This window comes from Phoenix dactylifera, chromosome 16, assembly GCF_009389715.1.
Source record: "Phoenix dactylifera cultivar Barhee BC4 chromosome 16, palm_55x_up_171113_PBpolish2nd_filt_p, whole genome shotgun sequence".
Lineage (NCBI taxonomy): Eukaryota > Viridiplantae > Streptophyta > Magnoliopsida > Arecales > Arecaceae > Phoenix > Phoenix dactylifera.
The window spans coordinates 4118517-4139994 of record NC_052407.1 but is presented as its reverse complement, the minus strand read 5'-3'; the positions used below and the strand labels follow the sequence as shown (position 1 = coordinate 4139994).

The following is a 21478-nucleotide window of genomic DNA, read 5'->3' as shown; positions in this document are numbered from 1 at the left end:
CGAATATCACCTTTGCAGTAAATTACATCTGTCAATATATGCATCAACCGCTGCAACATCATTTTATCATGTTAAAACAGATACTTCGATATGTTCAAGGCTCTCTTGATCATGGTCTATTCTTCACCTCAGGCTCCTTTGCTCTACCAGCTTACTGCGACTCAGATTGGGCTGGTGATACAGATGACAGACGTTCTACCACGGGGTATTGCATCTATCTTGGGTCCAATCTCATCTCCTGGCATGCAAAGAAGCAGCCTATTGTGAAGTCATCCACTGAAGCATAATATCGGGCTCTAGCTGTCACTACCTCAGAAATAAAATGGCTTCGCAGATTACTTAATGATTTTTCTATTGCTAGGACATCACCTACACTACTTTACTGTGATAATGTATTTGCATTAGCTCTTGCCACTAATCCTGTTTTTCATGGCAGAACAAAACATATTGAGGTAGATTACCATTTTGTGTGGGAAAAAGTTCAATCTCATAAAGTTTGCCTAAGGCATATCTCCACTATTGATCAACCGGCAGATATATTTACAAAGTCGCTACCTACTGCTCGTCATCATCTTATCAGATCCAAGCTTCGGGTATTTCCACACCCATCAGCTTGCAGGGGGGTATTGAGTTCTAGAAGCTTCAAGCAAACTGACTCAACTGAATCAATTAGAGGATCAACTGATTCAGCTTCATTCCCAGCTGGACAGACTACATCAACTCCAGCTGGATCAACCGGATCATAGAACAATCCAGAATACATTCCATTACTATATAAATAAATGTAATTCTGAACTATAATGTATTCACTCCATTCTTTCTGTTTTCTCTGTTGCTGTAGCTTCATTCCAGATCTTATTTGTAAAACATTTTCAATGAAATGCTATTACATACAACTCTGTTTCAACATATCCTGAGAACAGAATATAGTTTCTGTTTCTATTCTTTCTTCTCAAATTCTATCACATAGCTTTTATTTTGTGCAGCCGTGAAACTTCATGTGGCCCTTCCAAGGATACGTACATTTTCTGTAATCTTCCAACTGCACCCCTTCAATACTTGACAGTCCCAAAATATATGGCCCTCTCTGAATCATCATCTGCTAACCTACTGGTCAATAAATTCCTGTACTTCTCAATCTTGAGATCCAGATATATTTGTTACCAAGAAATTTATGTTTGATTACTTGCTAATCTCTTAGAATCCTCTCTTGTCATTCCATCAGAAGTTCTGCTATTGCTAACATAAATTGGAGATTAGCCACTTCCCTTTCCAGCCAGTTAAAGCCATATAGGCTGATCTATAATGGGACACTGATCGTTGAGCCAAACATGCACCATTTCTGCATGAGCTACACTGAAGACCATCTGTCTTCTATGGCCATACATCTTATTATTGACCTACCTGAACACCTTCTATGCCCAATCCATGTCTTCAGACTTGCCTCTATGCGAGTCTTTATTAAATCCTTCAGTGTACAGTGGCAGATTTAGTCAATGCACCATTTATTTTTTGTTTTATGGGAAAAAAATTGAATGAAGATATGATGATAACATCTTATGATGCAAAAGCTAGACAGCAGAAATGCTCACCACAGAACACTCGAACTCATAGCAGCCTCACATCACACCTTCTCCCTATCCACTTGGTAACCTCAAAACCATGGCACAACCCACCCACCAAATAGCAAAGAGAGAGATGCATCCATCTGCCTTTGCAGTACCCTCCTCAGCCTCTATCTCCAAATTCATCACTGACCACACCCCTCTCTCCATGCTAGAGACCAAATGCACCAACATGAGAGACCTCCACCAGCTCCACTCACAAATAATCAAAACTGGCCTCGCCAAAGATACAATAGCCATCAGCAGAGTCCTAGCTTTCTGTGCCACCTCCCCCTATGGTGACCTCAACTATGCCATGCTCCTCTTCTCCCACCACCCACAACCCAATGCCTTCATGTGGAACACCCTCATCAGGGGCCTCTCCCGGAGCTCCACTCCCCACCTAGCCATCTCCCTCTTCTTCGACATGCTGCACTCACCCGAACAGCCTCAGAGGACAACTTATCCTTCCCTCTTTGTCGCCTACTCCCACCTTGGCCTAGCCCATCATGGCGCTCAGCTCCATGGCATGGTCGTAAAGCTCGGGCATGCATCCGATCCTTATATACGCAACTCGATGCTCTCCATGTACGCGAATTGTGGCCATATAACCGAAGCTTCAAGGTTGTTCAATGAGTGCTCGAGCTTCGACGACGTAGCGTCTTGGAACTCCATGATCATGGGCCTAGCAAAGAACAGTCGCGTCGACGACTCGAGACACTTGTTTGATGAGATGTCTTTCAGAAGTGTGGTGACTTGGAGTGCTATGATCAGCGGATACGTCAGAAATGGCAGGAATAAGGACGCATTGGATCTCTTTCATCAGATGCAGAAGGAGGGAGTGAAGCCCAACGCCAATACTCTGGTGAGCTTGTTAGGTGCATGTGCTGGTTTGGGAGCTTTGGAGCAAGGGGAATGGATCCATGCTTGCATTGAAAAGCACAATATCGAACTTAATTCAATCGTAATCACAGCTATAATAGATATGTACTGCAAATGTGGTAGCATAGATAAGGCTCTCAAAGTGTTCGAGAATGCCTCGATCAAAGGGTTATCATCATGGAACTCTATGATTTTGGGCCTAGGAGTTCATGGGCGCTTCCAAGAAGCAATTCAGGTATTCTCGAGGCTTCAATGCTCCGGCTTAAGACCGGATAACGTTACCTTTGTTGGCATTCTAACGGCTTGTAGCCATGCAGGCATGGTGGATGAAGCAATGCACTATTTTTCGCTAATGACCGATGCTTACAACATTGAACCAGAAATAGAGCATTATGGCTGCATGGTTGATGTGCTTGGCCGAGCGGGGCTTCTCGAAGAGGCCGAAGAGTTGATTCAAAGAATGCCCATGAGACCTGATTCTCTTTTATGGGGATCACTGCTTTCAGCTTGCAGGATACATGGGAACGCCGAGATTGGCGGGCGGGCTGGGGCACGGATCATGGAGTTGGATCCTAGGGACAGCGGCGGGTATGTGCTTCTGTCGAACACCTTTGCAGGCGCCGGGGAATTCAGTGATGCCGCGAGCACAAGGACGAGGATGAAGGAGAAGTGGGTGAGGAAGGAACCAGGGTGTAGTATGATTGAGGTGGAGGGTGCGGCGCATGAGTTTGTGGCTGGTGGAGTGTTGCATCCTCAGGCCAAAGAAATCTATGGAGTGTTGAATGGGCTGGCTCTGGAACTAGGAAGCATTGGATAGGGGGATGAAAGAACAAAGCTTGAATTGCTTATGAGTTGCCCAGAGACAGGAAACCAAGGCAGTCATTGATTCTTTTTCTTCTTATTGTTGTGGTTGTGCACTGAAAGGCCACTAGTCTGAGGGTGTTACCGGAAAAACAGAAAGGATGCCCCCATCCCTTGGCCATCTCAAGATAAATCTTGACGGTAGCATGTTGATGGATGGAATATCCAGAGGTGTAAGATTTATGATCAGAAACCACTTTGGCAGGCTGGTTGCAGCCGGAGGACGCCGCACGATAGGACTTACTGCAGTTGGGGCAGAGCTGCGTGCAGTTTGGGAGGGCATATCCTGCGCGAGGCGGACTTTTCGTGCCGAGCGGGTGTACCTTGAGGAGGACTCATCGGTGGTGATCGATTGGATCCAGGGTGCAGACAGGTACGGAGATGGTCATCCTCTTGTTCGTGAGACTCGTAGGCTGGCTATGGAGTTGGATGACTTACAGGCAGCACATGTGTTCCGAGAGACGAACCGGGTAGCAGACTGGATCGCCTTCTTTGTTGCGCGACACTCCGGAGAGATCCTTTGGACGCCCACAGTAGATTTACTGTCCTCTCTGTACTTTTTATTTTCTTGTGACTTGGCAGGATGTACTCACGTTAGAGCTATATGAATCGTCGTTTTCACCAAAAAAAAAAAAAAAAAAAACAAACAAAAAACAACAGAAAGGTAGTCTGAGGAAAATTTATGCCTGGACCAGGGTTGTCAGGCTCTGCCTTGAAGAGTTGCAGCGTTATTATGGCAACCAGGAAGCTACAGCAGTTCATCATGGGACGAGGCTATGAGAGGGCAAGTTATAATAAGTAGATCATGGCTTGATACAAATAGTAAGATTGGGCAGCAGGGCCTGAGTTTAGCCCAAAACACTCAAGCCTTCAGCATGGTCAGTTTGATTGCTAAATCTTTCATTGCCCTTCCCCACCCCTCTCTCTCTCCCTCCCTGCCTGTTATAGTTAGGCAATGCCACCTTGACCAAAAACCAGGCCATGGGCAGGCTCGACTCAATTTACATCATAAAAATAATGCTGATTAATGATGCTTCAGTCAAAAGCCTATATAGAGGAGAAATTATTTCTTACATTGTGCATATCACACGGCCATGTATGGCACCAATCACCAAGGTGCATTATTGTGGGTTCCATTCATTGTATGCTCATCTCGATGATTAGCCCACAGGAATGCGCCTCATTGATTGGTGGCATGCACGGCTATGCTGATGCATGCGGTGCGGGCTATAGATTTTTTCTACATGAAGTGGGTCGTTGCGGCTATTCTTTATACATGAATAAGTATTTTCATTGCATCACAGGGTTTTTCCACTTGAAAACTTGGCAAGAGTTCGAGGATGGGCAATTGGGCACCAACCTCTTCCCCTTCGAATCTTTCTTAAGCTATATCAAAATGCCTCATTTTCTTATCAATTAAATGAGTTTTTAATCAACTAGAGATTTTGATCTCTTCTGCCACCCTTATATTCTATTTCAGCACTATTAAAATTTTCATCAAATAAAATAAAAACAATGATATTTTTTCTATTAGCTCAATTAGTTTCCAAAATATTTAAAAATAGCCTTATATATTGCTGTTGAGGAGGGATTAGCCTTATATATATGCGCGTGTGTATGTATGTATGCGTATAAAGTTTTCGATCCGACCCAACAATGTTGCACATTACCTCATTTATTTCAAACAATAATAAAATTACTGTTAGGTACATCAGCTGACCTTCCTTCATAATATGTCAAAGGTGAAATATCCTTCTCTTTTTCTCTTATTCCCCTTTTTCTCTAAGATGTAATGACGATGGTGAATGATAAGAAAAAGAAATTTATTGAGATTGCCCTAACAACAAAGCATCCTAATATATTTATCTAAATAAAAGTATGAAATATATGGAAGGCGTCAACTAGCATAATAGGTGAAGTCATCAAGAATTGGTACCAATAACTTGGAATTGAATCATGTCCTCATCAAACATGAACTAGACTCCTTTGATTCTAGTTCTCCAAATTGGTTGGTTATTAAAAAATATTTAAACAAAAATAAAAACACATATATAACTCTTCTAGCAAGTAAATTATACTGCAGCAATTTAATTGAACTTTTAAAAATATATTTCAACCATTCGAAATAGTAGAATTTTGAGGTGAGTGAAAGTGTTTGAATGCAGGACTCCTCACCAAGAAGCAAACAGAGTGACAAGATTAACTTGTTCTACAATTTTTGTTAGCACCAACTAAAGGCAGCAATGATTTTATATGAAACATTCATATCAAAAGTGAATATCTAACCAATTAGATATCTAAACATCCCTCATTTTTTATTTTTATTTTTTGATATGCATTTCTCTGAGATGCAATCATTTTGATTTAGATCTTTCTCTATCCAAGAAAAACAAGAGAAATGCATCAACTAAAAATGAAAAATATAGTTATTACTATTATTATTATTATTATAAATAATTTTTTTAATAAATAACTTGTACTTTTTTGCTTCTAAAATTAAAAATAATTCATAACTATCATCATCATCTATGTTGCTATCTCCACCATCACCGTCCATATTAATCTCCACCACGGCTTATTATCATTTTTCAATTATCTGTCACCGGCAGCATGACCTCCACCATTGCTCGTCAACGGGGCACCATCTCGGTTACCACAGTCATACTTCAAATAGTCATTATTTTTAAATATTAATATCAAAAATAAAAATTAATTTTAATTCTTATGATATTTGAGAACTACGATAAAACTGTATCCTTCCTTCTTTTTTCCCCGTTGGTACACATATCGGCATAGAGCCATACGTAGATAATCTTTAGTCAGATTTCTTTTCAAACCGTTCATCACAAAATTCCCGAATCTTGGGGCCTAAACACCCCAATCTTTCCCTGCGTTTAACTCCAATACGCTGCAAATTTCTAACACGGTAAGGTCCTATTTTTTGGGGCCGGGAACATGGAATAGTCTTTTGGTTATACAGGACCGTTCAAATCCCGAAGCCCTTCTCTCTAATTCTCTCAGGTTCCCCGACTCACCCCCCCTCTCTCTCGCGCGCGCGGTGACAGTCCACGCCTCACCTCTTCTTCGAGGAAACCCCACCCAAAGATCCCTTCTCCCTCTCACGAGAACTAGGGTTAGTGGATTCGTAGCTTGCTCTCCGGTTCGATTTCTTCGCTAGGAGATCTCTTTGCCCATGCCTCTCCAAGAAAGCCGCTTTCTTGGGCTCTCCGCAGTCCGTTTAACCACGCCTTAGCTCGGAGCATTGAGGCGTTGTTGCATCACTTCTGAGATCGGGAGAGGAGGGGCGGAGATGCGAATCTCGATCTGGGTTTTGTCGATCTGGTTGAGCTTTGGTTCGTTCTTGACATCTGGATCTTCTGAACCGGCGGATTTCCGACGGGCGTAAGCGGAATTTTCTTGAAAATTTTCTTGAAATTTGCATTGGAGTTCATTATTTTATTAGTTCTTCTCGTTTGATGTCACGGTTTGCTTTTCTTGCGATATCTTTGGCTGGAAAGATCGGTTTTTTCTGTCAGATAATGAATTTGCTTTGCTTAATTCATTTTTTTTTTAAAAAAAGAAAATCTTGTAACCTCTTTTCTGTCTTTTTGAACTAAATTCTGGAGTGGTTAATCTGTTATCTTCGTCCTGTCTGATGGTGAATTGATATTTGCCCAAAAAATTGGAATTTTGTCTTTTCTTAAGTGTTGTCCTTTTGTTTCTTTATTCATTAGGAAATTAGTCAAAATGAAAAATAATTAGAGAATTCACTGCTTTGTTGAATTTGATGGAAGTAGAATATTTTACTCATTACTTGAAGGATTATAGAAGTAAAGTCCATAACATTTTGAATGCGAAGTGTTACTTGCTTTTGATTTTTGTTGCATTGGTTCGAGTGATTTGTTATATGAAGATACTATGCAGCCATGGATCTTAGAAAGGTCTTACTTGGCAGTTTATAAGAATTTGGAAGTAGTCGCATGTCTGGGCTGCATATTGACTTCGCTTTTGAAACTCATAAAGTCCAAAAGGAATGTAAAACCATCCAATGTTAAAATTTGTCACTCTGTGAAACGTGACTTGAATATATCTTCCTCCTCAAGACAAGCTGTAATTAATTGAAAGTAATATGCACTGCACGTCTAAAAATATACTTGGTGACAAATGTTTGTTTCTTTCCATGCATGGTGCTATCTCTGCAAATGAGACCTGCCATGATTTTCCATTGTGCCATCAATGTTGAATCACCTATTGGACCAACCAATTTGTCCTTCAATGTTGAAAGACCAAGCCACCATCACTTGGCCAAACAACACTCCCCACATCAACTAAGTCTTCAATATGGATCAATTCTTTTTCGGATGAGTTTAATTGCTCAGATGGTATAACTTTTCGCACAATTGTGCCCATCAGTAACCTAGGATCGATTTACCAAGTTCTTTGATACCTAGCATATCTAAGACACTTCTCTTGATATGCTTGTGCTTTTAAGAGAATATGACACTCTTCTTGTGACTTGCATATTTCGAAAACACTCCTGCACAGTGCTTCTGTGCGCATGGACCTGCATATCGCTGAACTACATCATTGATTTTTTCTGTAGCATAGCTTATGTCAATTCATTTATAAAGAACAAAGTTATTACATTTTGCTACCACATTGCTGATAACTATTGCAGCTGAACTTTGATGTCAATAACTGTTCTGGTTAAATGCTGAAGTAGAACTACTTTTGTGGGCCATGTGTATTGACTATGAGCTTTTATAGATTTCCAATTGTGGAGCCAGATCCTGGTCATACTAAACTGAATCTTGCAAGAGAGGGTTTGGAGGCAATTGAAAGAATTACAACCCCTATAGCAGCTGTCGCTGTAAGTTGTAACTTTATCTGGAGATCTCTTATAATTTTATCTTAGAACAGGCTTGCTGTTAGGCATTGGTTTTTAACAGCACATCGTTTACAGTAATTAAGCATATGAGAACATTTGAACAATTTTAAATAAACGACTAAACACTTATTGCACTTTTCTGATGACATCATCTGTTTATCATTTCTTGTAACCTTTCCCCCTTTAAAGATGGGAAAACCTATCATCCATTCTAAATGATATTTATTGCAACTTTATTACTTTTGGCAGATTTCTTGACATTGTAAAAGCCAATTATAGGGCTTGTAAATTACAATAATGGTTTCATTTATGGTCTTATTCCAATATTTTCCACTGCTGATCAGAGAATAAAGAAAAGTTCAAGAGCCAAAATTCTTCATGCTTGGGATTGCATATTGGTTATTGAATTGATAGCAATAAATTTGCAAGGAAAATTTTCTTTCTGAATCATCTCTTAAGTGTGATCCATGCCATCAGGTTCCTCTTTTCATGCATTCTTATTGGGAGGTTAGATTCCTCAGAGTATCAACTGAACATGTCCCCTACTGCCCTACATTCCAGTGATTACTTTTTACCTAGTTTGAGTTTTCCTGTTAACCATTTTGGCTTCCGCATGCATGACTATTGCCAACATCAGTTGATATGCTTCTGAGATACTCTATTCAGTGGCCAGCGAGAACGCAATGTCGAAAGACAGTCTGCCTTTTAAAAAATTATTGTATTAGAGAGTAGGGCATGTGGATTCTTCTACCTATTAATGATGACTTATCTTGTTTTTAAAGGAAGCTTAGGAAAGTTGCAACAGCTGCTGTATGTTGATTTGAAATTTGATAAGTAAATTAAAAAACAGCCAATATATCTTTCTTAATTCCCAGCCACAGTTAGGACTGTCACAAGGGCTAGAGTAATTTGATAATTTTTATGTTTTCCATTTAGGCACCGAGGCCCATACTCCAATATCTGCTCTAATAATTATATAGCATATTCTCTTCCAGCATAAAATAGTGAACCAGGTTTCAGAAATAACCCAGTCAAACCACGTTCTAGTTGAACCTGTTTAAGTCCTAATAATTTGGGGATCACTGGGGTGGGGAGGCTCAATAGACTTTGAGCTCAGGAAACTTTTACCATGACACCTTCTCTTGCAAATATGACATTTTTACCACATCATCCAACATTACGAGAGGATATGACCATTTTATATGAACAATTTTTTGAAGATGGATTTGGGAGGCTGATCCAACTGAACTGATATAGCATAATTGTTACGGTTTCTGGATGTAAACACCTACAATTCCTTGTCACCAAGATAGTCACCAGTCGGGTTATCCATCTTAAGAAGGTGCGGCAAGTCTTTAGTAATTATCCTTGAAGTCTTTGTTTCAGCAAGTTGTTTCCTTTAATACTCTTGTTATGTTTGGCAGTTCTTCTTACAGGAAAACAGGTAATTCCAACTACTGGATGTGCCATAATTTCAGAAGCCATTTGCTGTTTTTAACCAGATGTAGTTTTTTGTCATGGATTATTAATGATTTTACTCTAAAGCTATTAGATGAAATTTGCTGTTGAAATTTTGGTTCTTTTGTAACACTGTCTTGATGAGTTACTGATCTTTGCATTTAAATTTGGTATTATTTTTTTTTGCTTCTTTATGAACGTTTCAGTAGCTTATATTATATTACATATTTTAACATTCACTTGTTGTAATTGCCATCCCAGGTTATTGGTCCATATCGGTCAGGAAAATCTTTTCTTCTCAATCAACTTCTCTCGCTGCAATGTGATGAAGGTGCAATCGCTGTTTTTGTGCTCTCGCTTTATGATATTTAAGATAAAAATGGACTAGGAAGAATATTTAATCATTCTTCTCTTAGCCTGCTAATAAATATTATTATGCAGGTTTTGGTGTTGGACATATGCGTGATACCAAGACAAAAGGTTAATTGATATTTATAATTTTTATTTGCCATATTTGAAGCTATTTCTTGTACCATTATATTTGTCCGATGTTTGTAGTTCTGTAACATGCTTAAATTATTTTCTACAGTAAGCAAATATATTTGTGATGCAGGAATATGGGTTTGGGGTAGCCCGGTGGAATTAGTTATTGATGGAACAAAGGTGTCAGTGCTGTACCTTGATACTGAAGGATTTGAAAGTGTTGGGAAATCAAATGTATATGATGATAGGTGACACTCTGATATTAGAAATCTTCATTGATACTGGTTTTGTGATTTTTCTGAGGAGCATGCGGTTAATCCAATTTGTGTTCTGTTCATTGAAGGATCTTTGCTCTGGCAACAGTAATGAGTTCTGTTCTTATCTACAACCTGCCTGAGACGGTTTGTTCTCCATCTGGCCAAAATCTTATCGGCCGATTATTAGCATTGTGCAAGTTCCAGAATTTCAATGTTAGGTTGAAAGTTAGTTGTACTTAGTTCTCAGGCTCCTCTTTTTGTTGATTTATGTTGTAGATTCGTGAGGCTGATATATCTCGTCTGTCATTTGCTGTTGAAATTGCAGAAGAATTCTATGGAAGGTCTGTTTGTGAGTTCTTTTTCAGAAGACTTTAGTTGCAAGTTTTTGTTTCATTGTTTTGTTCTAACAAGTTTCCTGACTTTTTTCTGTCTTCCAATGGTGATAGAGTTAAGGTAATCCACCAACCTCATATAGTGCGTTGAGTAGATATTATGTATGAATGGTTATATATTTGAAACAATTGGTTGTTTGTATAGGGACAGGATGTTGCATTTGAGCCTGCTAAACTCTTATGGCTTATCCAGCGAGATTTCCTGCGTAAGATGATGGTTTCCTTTCTATGGAGTGATTCTTTCTATTTAGTTTCTTCGTTTAAATTTGGGTTGCATTTCTTTGAGATGGTCATTGACTTATATGACTTTTAGAGTTTAATCTAATTTAGATCACTACGAGGGATGGATTGCACATTGTAATTGATAAATCGATTCAAGATTTTTTTTTTCCCCGGGACTCACTAGTAGGCAGTAGCTAATGCTTAGTTGTAAGATAGCCAATCTTCATTGTTTGTTCGTCTCTTCTTGCTTCAATATGATGTTAGTTGCCATACTTTTTATGAAAGACCTTGGGGCAACCTACACCAACTGTCATACCCTACCTTAAAGAAAAAAGAAAGAAAAGAAGAGAAAAAAGAAATAAAAAGAGAAGATAAAAATGTCATTTTCTCGAAGTTGCTTTCTGAGTGTCCTGAATTGGGAAGGAATTTTTTCCATCCTTGTATCAAATGTTGACTTGAATTTGGTGATTCATAACAAATTCTGGCATCATCCTTGGAGGTTTTATTATCTAAATGAATCTAAGCAAGAAAGCAACTTAATATGATACAAATTATCAGAAAATTTTGATTATTCAAGTTCTAGTAAAATTCAACTTACACTCTATGAGTTGGTGACTTTTTCTCCCTTATTCCATACTTTTCCCTATTACAGTACTCAAAAGGCACTTTCCACCTACATAAATTTCTCTTGGTTACAATTTTAGTGTTATTAGAGTGCCTTTAAGCCATCCATTTCTCACATAACTTGCTGCAGATAACCTCTGCAACTATCTCTTTTTTAGCTTATATTTGTTCGTTTCAGCTCAAAAGCAATTAAAATCTTAAACATTTGCTAGGTCTTCAGAATATCTGCTATGGTGGGAAAAATTAAAAACAATAATTTAAAGGCATATCTATTTCGTGTGCCATCTAGGTGTTATATTTGACAGGTAGAAGTTTGCATAATCTGCAAACTTATATGATCAATGTTGTGCTTGGTCACTTATGTTAAACAGTATAAAATATTGAAGAATTGTTAAAACACTTTTTGGGCATGCTATCCCTTGTATCTTTCAAACTTCTCATAGATACAACATGGAACTTATTTATGACACCATTTGTCAAATTCTATATATTTTTTTTTTCAAGAGCATAAGATGTAGATATTTTTCTTTATTTTTATCTTAAAAAAACTTATAAATCTCCCAAAAGAGATAGTTCCACCGGTCCTTCTTGAGATATTTTTTTGTCTCATTAGTTGTCAAAAAGAAAAACTTGATTCCAATAATCATTCTTAATAGAGGACATTGTACACATTTCAATTGCCTTACCATGATTTTTACCCATTAAAAAATATAACAGAGAGATTATAGGAGCCAGAGGAAAAAATGATCGCGATACTCATCTCTTCACATTGGGAAACAGAGTGGCTGGTTTATTCTTTGTTAATATGCCATCATGAAAACAACAGAAGGTTAGCATCAATGCTCATGAGTGGTGTAGAAGCACATGATTTAACGAGCATATATATGTTGCTCCATGTACTCATGAAATCATTGGCACCACTTATGTGATCAAAAGGAAGTGAACCAGCTTCATGCAATTTAGAGATTAAAGATCTCCAAAATGAGAAAAAGATATTGGATATATGATCCTTTAAAGGACCAAGAATATGTTGAATTTAAGAACTGCTAGTTTGATAAAAACCTTTGAAATGTAAAGAAGGGATGAAAAAAAGCATTAAGATAATAAAGCCATATAGATAGAGATGGAGGATGAATAATAGACTAACGAAAGGAAAGAAATGAAGAGGAGTCAGAGAAGTGTGAGGAGGGGACTTTAGGCTGACGCGCAAAATAAACAGTCCATGCATTGTCCGGTCTCCTTTATTTGGCGCAGAAAATCAAAATAAACTTTCTATGCATTGTCTGGTCTCCTTTATTTGGTACAGAAACAACTAATGTGGGCCAAACAGCGATCACTCTGCATTAGTGGTGGTCAGTGTAAGTGCATAGTTGTCCATGCTAGCTGTATAGCATGGACATAATTATATTGTATAATGGTGAGCGAGCTCCATGACCTTAACCAACCCGTGGATAAAATCTATTTATCTTGTTTCTCAGAATTACTGATGAGCAAGATGATGTGCTTTCAAAAGCTTATTGCACTCATTACATTTGTTTGAATATGTCTGAAAGCTTGACATTTAAACATCATTTTGAACGCATCCAACGGCAAGTACACGACTGAAGTATGGTTACTCTCTGTAATTTTCAGAGAATCAAGCCTCCTATTAACTAGATTTCTTTCTGGTTTAATTTTGAGATGTTTTTACACCCCTCTGTTTCTTACTGCATTACTTGCTCTATCACTTTTCTTAATTTTAATTCATTGCAATGGCATGATAGCCTGTATTGCTAAATCTGTGCAACTCAGCAAATTGTCTTTGATGATACAGAAGGGAAGTCGGTTCAAGAAATGGTGAATGAAGCTCTTCGGCGGGTCCCTAATGATAATGGTTAGATCCAACTAACTCCTGCTTCATGGTCCTTTTATTTTTATGGATAAATTATGAAGTCATATTACTTATTGATTTTACATTTTATTTGCAATTTCAGGAGACAAAAACATCAACCAGGTATCCTACTACCCAAACTGTCATGTTGTTGACTGAACAATATTTAGAACGCTTATTTTTTTTTTGGCTAAATTAGATAAATCAAATTCGAGAGTCCCTGGCAATTATGGGTGATAATAGTACAGCCTTTAGCTTACCACAGGTATGCTTATCTTATTTCTCTTAATGGTTTTCTAATGCTCTTCCATGTCCCTAGTTATGCATTTTAAGATTCCTAAGTTTTCAGAAAAACCTTTTCCTAGTTTTCCAGTATGATGCAGGTCTTTATTGTTTGAAATGGTTCAAATCTCATAAGCATTGTCCTTATACTATGCTTAAAAGATTACATGCATAATTTTTTTTATTTTGCTGTAAATCCTTGTTCTTTTTGAGGGAATCTTTTTGAACTTCCCTCATAAGTCATAACCAGCTTCTTTTGATATTCTGGTTACTGTTATACATTTTGCATGCTGATATATCTTGCTTTTTTTGATGTGCATAGCATGTTGATTGTTGAGTCATGCTAACACAGTGATAAGAATCTTTTTCAAATTTTCAATCTAATATAAGATTGTTGCTACATTTAGTCCACATTAGCCTCCAACCAATATCACATTGTTTGAATGATTTCTAGTATCTAAATTCCCCACATATAACGAAGGTTTTTGCATATGCCTTACTTGATTTTAATGTATAAACGAGCTGTTAACACTTTTGAGGGGCTTTTGCTATGGCATCCAAGAAAAATCTGTATAATATTTTCAACCATCCATTCCAAGATGACCAGCCAAGATAGTCTGTAAAATGACAGGTGGTAGCCATTTCATGGTTAGCATGGAGTGGCAAGTACAGAAATTTCTGGAATTTGGAGGGAAAAACATTTGGCTTGCCAAAAGAACCATGTCAAAGGGTATGCTTTCTCTTATATATACCGGAGAAATCATGCCTCGGTGTGAGTTAATAGGGTGAGACGAATTCCTCTCCTTCCCCATCCTGTGGTCCTCTAAGTTTGTGGCCATGGCTTGCAGCTCCTTTGTCCTGTTTCTGCAGCACCATCCCTCAAATCTTCACCACCTCTCCCTGCCCCACATTGCCTTTGCTGGTGGTGGCTGGTGCAGGAGGTGGTCTGCATGCTTATAAGGGCCTTGGACAGCAGGCAAAGTTGTGGGAGGGTGAGGGGAAGATGGCAGTGGAGCGGGGATTGCTGCCGATGGAGGGAAAAGCTGTATCAGGTAGAGGAATGGGTGAAGGCAGGCCAGGTAGTGGGGAAGTGAGGGAGTGATGGAGAGATGGGAAAGGTTTGAGGAACTTCATTGGAAGAATGTTGCCACCATCAAAGAAGAGGGAGGTGGTTGATGAGGTGGAGGAGAGTTGAGAGGGAGAGGGAGAGAGACGCTAAGTCGTGCAGACTCTGCTGTACAGGTATTCACTTTTTTTAGAAAAATAAATTAGAAAGGCAACCGGTTGCCAATTGATTTCCTACCCCTCACCCACTGAAGGTTGAGATATGTTTTTTCAAAATATTAGAAGATAATAAAAGAGTACCATAGCAAAACCCTTCTTTAGAAACCTAGGATTCTAGGACCCCTATTCAACTTTTGATGAATAGATGGGCCCAACAATACTTTACTCCTGGAGTCTGGCTTCGAGGTGGCCAACTCAGGGAGCTCTTGTTTGTAAGCGACATGCCTAAACCTAGTAATCTGAAATGGAACAACAGATTTCATGCCTTTTCTCCTTTTTTAGATACTATCTTGGCATGTAGATTGTAATTGCGCTATCTATTCTTAGGACATGTAAGAGGACTGACTTACAATGTCTCAAAACTCCAGGCATGCACAAGTATCGGACACCTAGGATAAGGAGAGGAGTTCAAGTCTGTGTCAGATCCAAAAAAGAGGAGGGGGATTAAGAAATTTTTAAATAGAGATTTAAAAAAGGGATTTGAAAGAAAAGCTCACTCTGACCATGGATGTTGTTAATCGGAGAATTACCCAACCCAATAAACCAAGAAAAAAAGGGAGAGAAATAATAAAAGAGAAAAAAAGAAAGCAAGTAGATGAATGATAAAACCCTTTGTCAACTCTGGTAACTAAGCTGTGGATTCAAACCCCTAAAACATGGTCGCAAGTCAGTGTATAACTGGAAATGCATCTGTTTGTTACATAAGTTGGTATCAATTGATATTCTGTCCTGATACTCCATGGCACCAGTGTCATGTCTCAATATTCTTGTAACTAAGTGCTTGAAATTTGTGGCAGCCTCATCTTCAAAGAACGAAGCTTTGTGAATTGAAGGACAGTGAACTTGATCCAATGTATGTAAAGAAGAGGGAGCAGTTGAAACGACTTGTTGCGTCCATTGCACGTCCAAAGATTGTGCAGGGTAAACATCTGAATGGGAAGGAGTTCGTATCCTTTCTAAAACAGGTGTTTTTTCTTGAAACTTGTGCTTATTACTAAATTTCCTGCTTATACAACAACTGATTAAATATGTATCATAGCAAACTTTGATATCAGCAAATTATAAGCTCTAACTAAAAGCACGATAGCTCAAAATTATTTATTGTCTTCTATGCTATTCTATAATTGCTTATGTTGTTGTTTCAGATTCTTGAAGCCTTGAACCAAGGAGAAATTCCATCAACAGGTTCTCTTGTTGAGGTTTTTAATAAGGCGATTCTTGAACGTTGCTTGAAGCTGTACCATCAACGGATGGACAGGTTGGGTCTCCCAGTACCAGTGGACAAATTACAGCAGGCTCATGATGAATCAAAAAAGGAAGCAAGAAAACTCTTTGACGAACAGCATTTTGGTCATCATCATGCTGAACAATCTGTCCTAAAACTTGACGAAGAGATGGAGAAGGTGCACATGGTGCTTTATGTCAAGCATAGTGTAGTTTAGCAGATTTATATATGAAACAGATCACTAGTTTATTTTTGGTATAAGCCTAGAAGAGCACATAAAAGTCACTTGTCTTCTACATCTTTGGGAAGCTTCATACTTGAATTTCCGAAAAACTTGTCATGTCTAGAATTTGAAAATTTGCAATTATAAATTACTCTGAATTTCTAAGCATCCTAATTTGTGAATTTGTATGGAACCATCTGATTTTGGGTATCAGCGTTTTTATTTCTGCTTTTATTTGAACTGTAGGCTTGCATCTATTTATATTTGTTACTGTATTCAGTAAAGTTTGTGCTTGGTATTCTCACATGCAGGTTTATAGAAATATCCTTCTGGCAAATGAATATCAGTCATCAAAATTGTGTGAGGCCTTGTACACAAAGTGCGAGGATCTAATGGATCAGCTTCAAGTCTTGAGACTTCCTTCTATGGCAAAATTTAATTCTGGTTTTCTTCGTTGCAATCAAAGTTTTGAAGAAGACTGTGTTGGGCCTTCAAAGGAAGCTTATGAGAAGAGAATGATGAAGGTTAGAGTTCCCTCTACCCTGTTCCTATATTCACATGATATCTTGCCATTTTCACTATAAACAGCTATTAAACAAGCAGAACGAAAGGATGGGTTGTGCTAATGGGTATACATTGAGGTGATGTAAGACAACTAATTGGAAACTGTTCTTTCTATCAAAAAAAGAGGGAACCTGTTCTCTAGGTTTGGGAAGCATGTAGAAGAACTTATCTGTCAGATATTTGATGGAAAATGAAAATTTAAACTATAATAAGAGTTTGTAAAGTTAACTAGATATCCTGCACTTTTTCCCCTCAAACAAAAAATTCATTTGGTTTTGTCTTCCTAGCCTTAAAATATTGCATAGACTACATGAATGTGAGATATTCAAAAACATTAGAAGAGTCTTTTATTCATTTTTAGGTGTGTGTGCGTGCATGTGCGTGCCTTCTGGCTTATGATTTTTTATAAGAATGGGTTGAGATGTAATTTTAAGATGTCAATCTCAATGATAAGATGAGAATGTTTGAGACAAAATTGTTGTTTCCTGTAATCCATGCCTGAGCTGCATCCAACTGCTTCTGCATGTCTTTGATGATTTGAGAGTCTTTGAATATCCGTTGCATGAGTTACACCTAATTGTGAAATTATGCATGCTTTCAGATGCTTGGGAAGTCACGTTCTCTTTTTATCAAGGATTACAACAACAGACTTTTCAATTGGTTAGTGGCTTTCTCCCTTGTTATGGTTGTAGTGGGCCGGTTCATCATCAAGTTCATTTTGCTAGAGATTGGTGCATGGATGATGTTTATTTTCTTGGAGACATATACAAGAATGTTCTGGTCGGCAGAGTCGCTGTACTACAATCCTGCTTGGCATTTTATTGTTGCTACTTGGGAAACTATAGTTTATAGCCCTTTTCTTGATCTAGATAGGTAGGAATTCTTCCCCTTTAACTTTTTTTCCCCTAATTTATTTTACACAGAATGTGCATCGTAATGCTTATTTTTTCACTGAGATAAACTTCATATGAGTTAATTAACTGCATTTACTTGTCAACATTCTCTTGTGTGGTTTTGACTCGGACAGATGGGCAATTCCTATTGGAGTTTTGCTAATGATTCTGCTTCTATACTGGCGGTGTTGCGAGAGGAGGAAACATGGTGCTCGTTCCCTGTTACCGCTGTATAATAAACCTCATAAAGGTGGCTCCGATCGCCCAAGATCGGACTGAAGACAAAGTCTGAAGGAAGTCTGCATCGTTCAGTTTCCTTGCCCACGAGATCTGCTATATGACTGTCATTCATCTCATTGGATGGGCCTTCTTTTTATGGTGCCCTGCCGATGGGTTCAGATTTTTTCTGGGCATTCATCTAGAGAGATGAAATTATCAAAGCATTGGACAAATAGCTGTAAGCATTTGTTCTGTTTTTTTTTTTTCCTGACATGTTGCTTCATATTCTTTGTTGCAGTTCATTTTCCTGGAACTGTCAATATTTATCAATATTATAGCGGACGTTGTTTTTTAGGTTCTCCATCTATCTATCCAGTTTTTCAGATTTGCTGCAAGTTCTTTGGAACTTAGATGGGCACCCTTTTGTTTATCCCTCTCAAAAACCATAGATGTTGGTGGTTGGCAGCCAGTCAACAGCTGATTGTCAAAATATGAGGCTCAAACTGGAAATGTATTAAAAAGATTTAGAAGGCAAAAAACATTTATTAGCTATGGCTTCTCATACTTGCTCTTTGTGCTAGCTGTGTGAGATGCTCTACTGAGTTTGAAACCCATCATAGCTTATTTTGTTATGCAGCCTATGCTCTCGATGCTGTCGAAGAACCTAGCACAATTATCCATCAGAATTTTATAGCGAGCTCTTACGGTTCCTTTAGGTAGATTGATGCTGAAGCTAATCATGATTGCCAACCAGCTGATCAGCGACCTTTTCTCTTGTGAAGGTTATGTGCTCTACACCACTCGTGATTCTATCATGTTTTAATATCAAAATCTTTCAAGGTAAATGTTTGAAGCCTAGCATATCACTATCCAAGGACTTCCACTTGAACCATTCCTTGCACCAATTCAGGATAAGCAGCCTTCACTTGTCTAACCAAGCTTCTTACACCATAAAAATAAGAATAATAAGGTTCTGGTCATGGAGGTGCCAACTTGCTAAGTTGGTAAAAGGTTGTACCAAAGACTTGTAAATTAAATCTTCACCAGGATGAGATTCGGATGGTTATCAATATATGGGAAGGGCTATCCCTGGTATAATCTTATTGCTTTGGGAGAAAAACTTATTATTGCATGTCCACTAAAAAGAAAGATTATAATTATGTTTGATCTTGGATAAATTTGAAAAGGATAGCGAAGAAAAGCTGTTCAATTCTATTCCCCACTTTTGTTTCTGTGGTTAGTTGCAACAAGCGAGTCATATGCGTAAGGGCTCTTATATTCATTTACTATTTTATAAATGAGTGCTAAGGAATTACAGATTGTTATCAAAGATGCCCCTTCTCAAAAGATTTAATTAATCACAAGGCTTACAGAAAACATGAACACCGACCTATAGGTAACCTTCAAAACAAGGGAGAAATCTGTGGTAGATCTTGAATTCGAAAAAGCGCTCTTGTTCACAATACTAATTTATACTTTCTCAAAGAGCTAAGATTGGAAATATCTAATTTATTTAATTCTATTAGTTTTCACGTCAACATCTTTTAGTAGACAAATTACAGGTTTTCTTCACTCACAACACGTATAAATTACCATTTTCCAGGCCAACATCTTTTACAAGAACACGAACTACAACACTTCATGTACGATAGCTGAAACTTCATACTTCAACTGAGATTAACGAGCGCTTGCCAACAAGTTTTGCGATTGCTTCTCGTAGCGGAAACCGTTGCTCTTGGAGTCATCCGCAGACCAAATAAAGATGCCATGAAGCTTTCCCTGCGTCCTGAGGCTGCTGCATGCACGGAAGAACCCGTTTTCCGGCGATAACCCTCCACTTCCATCCGTGGAAAAACTTGCCAATACTTTCCCTCCATTATAGTTGGAGCTCTGTTTTGCGAAGTAGCTCAGAAACTGAGATACCGTCGTGCTTGCATCGTAGGCATAGAATTGGAAGTTGACATAGTCTATGACATGCCCATACTTCCTCCACAAGGCCAAGTAATGGCTCTGGACTTCATCGTCATCAAAAGGAGCTATGGAAGCAAATGAGATGACACCGTTGTTCTTTAGCCTCGTCAATAACTGCCCGATACACTCTGCGAAAGTATCGGGATCGGCATGGAAGTGCTCATAGTCGATATCAATACCATCCAAATTGTACTCTCTGATGATTCCCGTCAGCGAACTGACAGCATTGCTGACCCAAGAATCTATGGAAGATGGTTGGAAATATGCCGAGCCACCGCCGACGCTATCTCCGCCGAGGCTGAGTGCAACCTTAACGTTGCCATGGCTCTGCTTAATGGCAGCTACCTGCGAGGGGGAGAGGTTGTCCGAGTCCCAGAAGATGTTGAACCGCCCGTTAGTAGGAGCTGGGGAATCGGTGGTGTAGTCTATTGCGAAGGAGAGGATGAAATGGAATTCAACACCGGGGTTAATGGGGACATCGGAGAACCGGACGCCTTTGAACTCGGCCCCGATGTATTCTCTGAAGAGATTGGAGCCAGCAGCTGATGCTGGTGCGAGAAGGGTGAGGAGGACTTGGAGGAGGAGGAGGAGGAGGAGAGAAGAGAGGAGGTTTGAGGAAGCCATTTGAAGTAAGTGATGGTGCTCCTTTGTCCGGTGAGGAATGGACTTCAGAATGGTTCTATTTATAGACTTGAGTGGAGGTATGTGGTGAGAGCTTAAGACAATTGGATTAGGGAATGGATGAGTATGGAGCACGCCAAGTTAGATGTCTGGAAGAGGAATGTGAAGATCTATACAGATGTGTATTTAGTACCACATCGATTATACACTGAGTAGATTTTGAGTATTCATACATAACCAAAAAATTCAAATAATATTTTTTGACTTGTCTTTTTAGGTGACATCTTAGGTTATGACAGATCCTGCTCATGACCTATATGGACTAGAAGATACTACAACATAGATCTATTAGGACCAATCACGACTTATCATGGTGTTTATGATTAGATTTGAATGGATCTGAACTATTAGCCTGACAAGCATATCAGGGCCTAAACTAGATGAGCATATATTTAGTCTCAAATCGGCTATGCACCGGATAGATTTTGGATACTTATACAAGGCTAAAGAATATCTTTTGTTTAGTCTTTTTAAGTGATTTTCTAGGCTGTGATAGAGAAAGCTGTTAGACTGATTCATGACCAGCCATTCTTCGGCCATTGAATGGTCTGCAACTGTAGGATAACTTTGGAGGAGGAGCAGCGGCAAATGAAGT

General features: G+C 38.7%; 3 protein-coding genes across 4 annotated transcripts; 2 read left to right on the top strand and 1 right to left on the bottom strand.

Moving 5' to 3' along the window:
• Positions 1-1631: 1631 nt before the first annotated feature.
• LOC103696603 (pentatricopeptide repeat-containing protein At2g42920, chloroplastic) lies at positions 1632-3433 on the top strand. Its single transcript, XM_008778283.4, has one exon. The coding sequence runs from the start codon at positions 1663-1665 to the stop codon at positions 3301-3303; it is 1641 nt and encodes a 546-aa protein (XP_008776505.3). The 5' UTR covers positions 1632-1662; the 3' UTR covers positions 3304-3433.
• Positions 3434-6262: 2829 nt separating this feature from the next.
• LOC103696600 (guanylate-binding protein 4-like) lies at positions 6263-18616 on the top strand. 2 transcript variants are annotated; one of them, XM_008778278.4, is made up of 17 exons: positions 6263-6749; positions 8115-8217; positions 9955-10024; positions 10135-10173; positions 10307-10424; positions 10520-10577; positions 10710-10774; positions 10880-10886; positions 10971-11031; positions 13485-13544; positions 13645-13664; positions 13741-13806; positions 15905-16072; positions 16253-16510; positions 16867-17079; positions 17721-17992; positions 18147-18616. In XM_008778278.4, the coding sequence occupies exons 1-17, from the start codon at positions 6658-6660 to the stop codon at positions 18289-18291; spliced, it is 1815 nt and encodes a 604-aa protein (XP_008776500.1). In that variant the 5' UTR covers positions 6263-6657; the 3' UTR covers positions 18292-18616. The 2 variants fall into 2 exon arrangements, with proteins under 2 accessions (XP_008776500.1, XP_008776501.1); XM_008778279.4 differs by having other exon boundaries at positions 6266-6700.
• On the bottom strand, positions 18486-21226 carry LOC103696599 (chitinase 2-like). Its single transcript, XM_008778277.4, has one exon. It carries the CDS (start codon positions 20824-20826, stop codon positions 19909-19911), a length of 918 nt encoding a protein of 305 aa, XP_008776499.2. The 5' UTR covers positions 20827-21226; the 3' UTR covers positions 18486-19908.
• Positions 21227-21478: the final 252 nt, after the last annotated feature.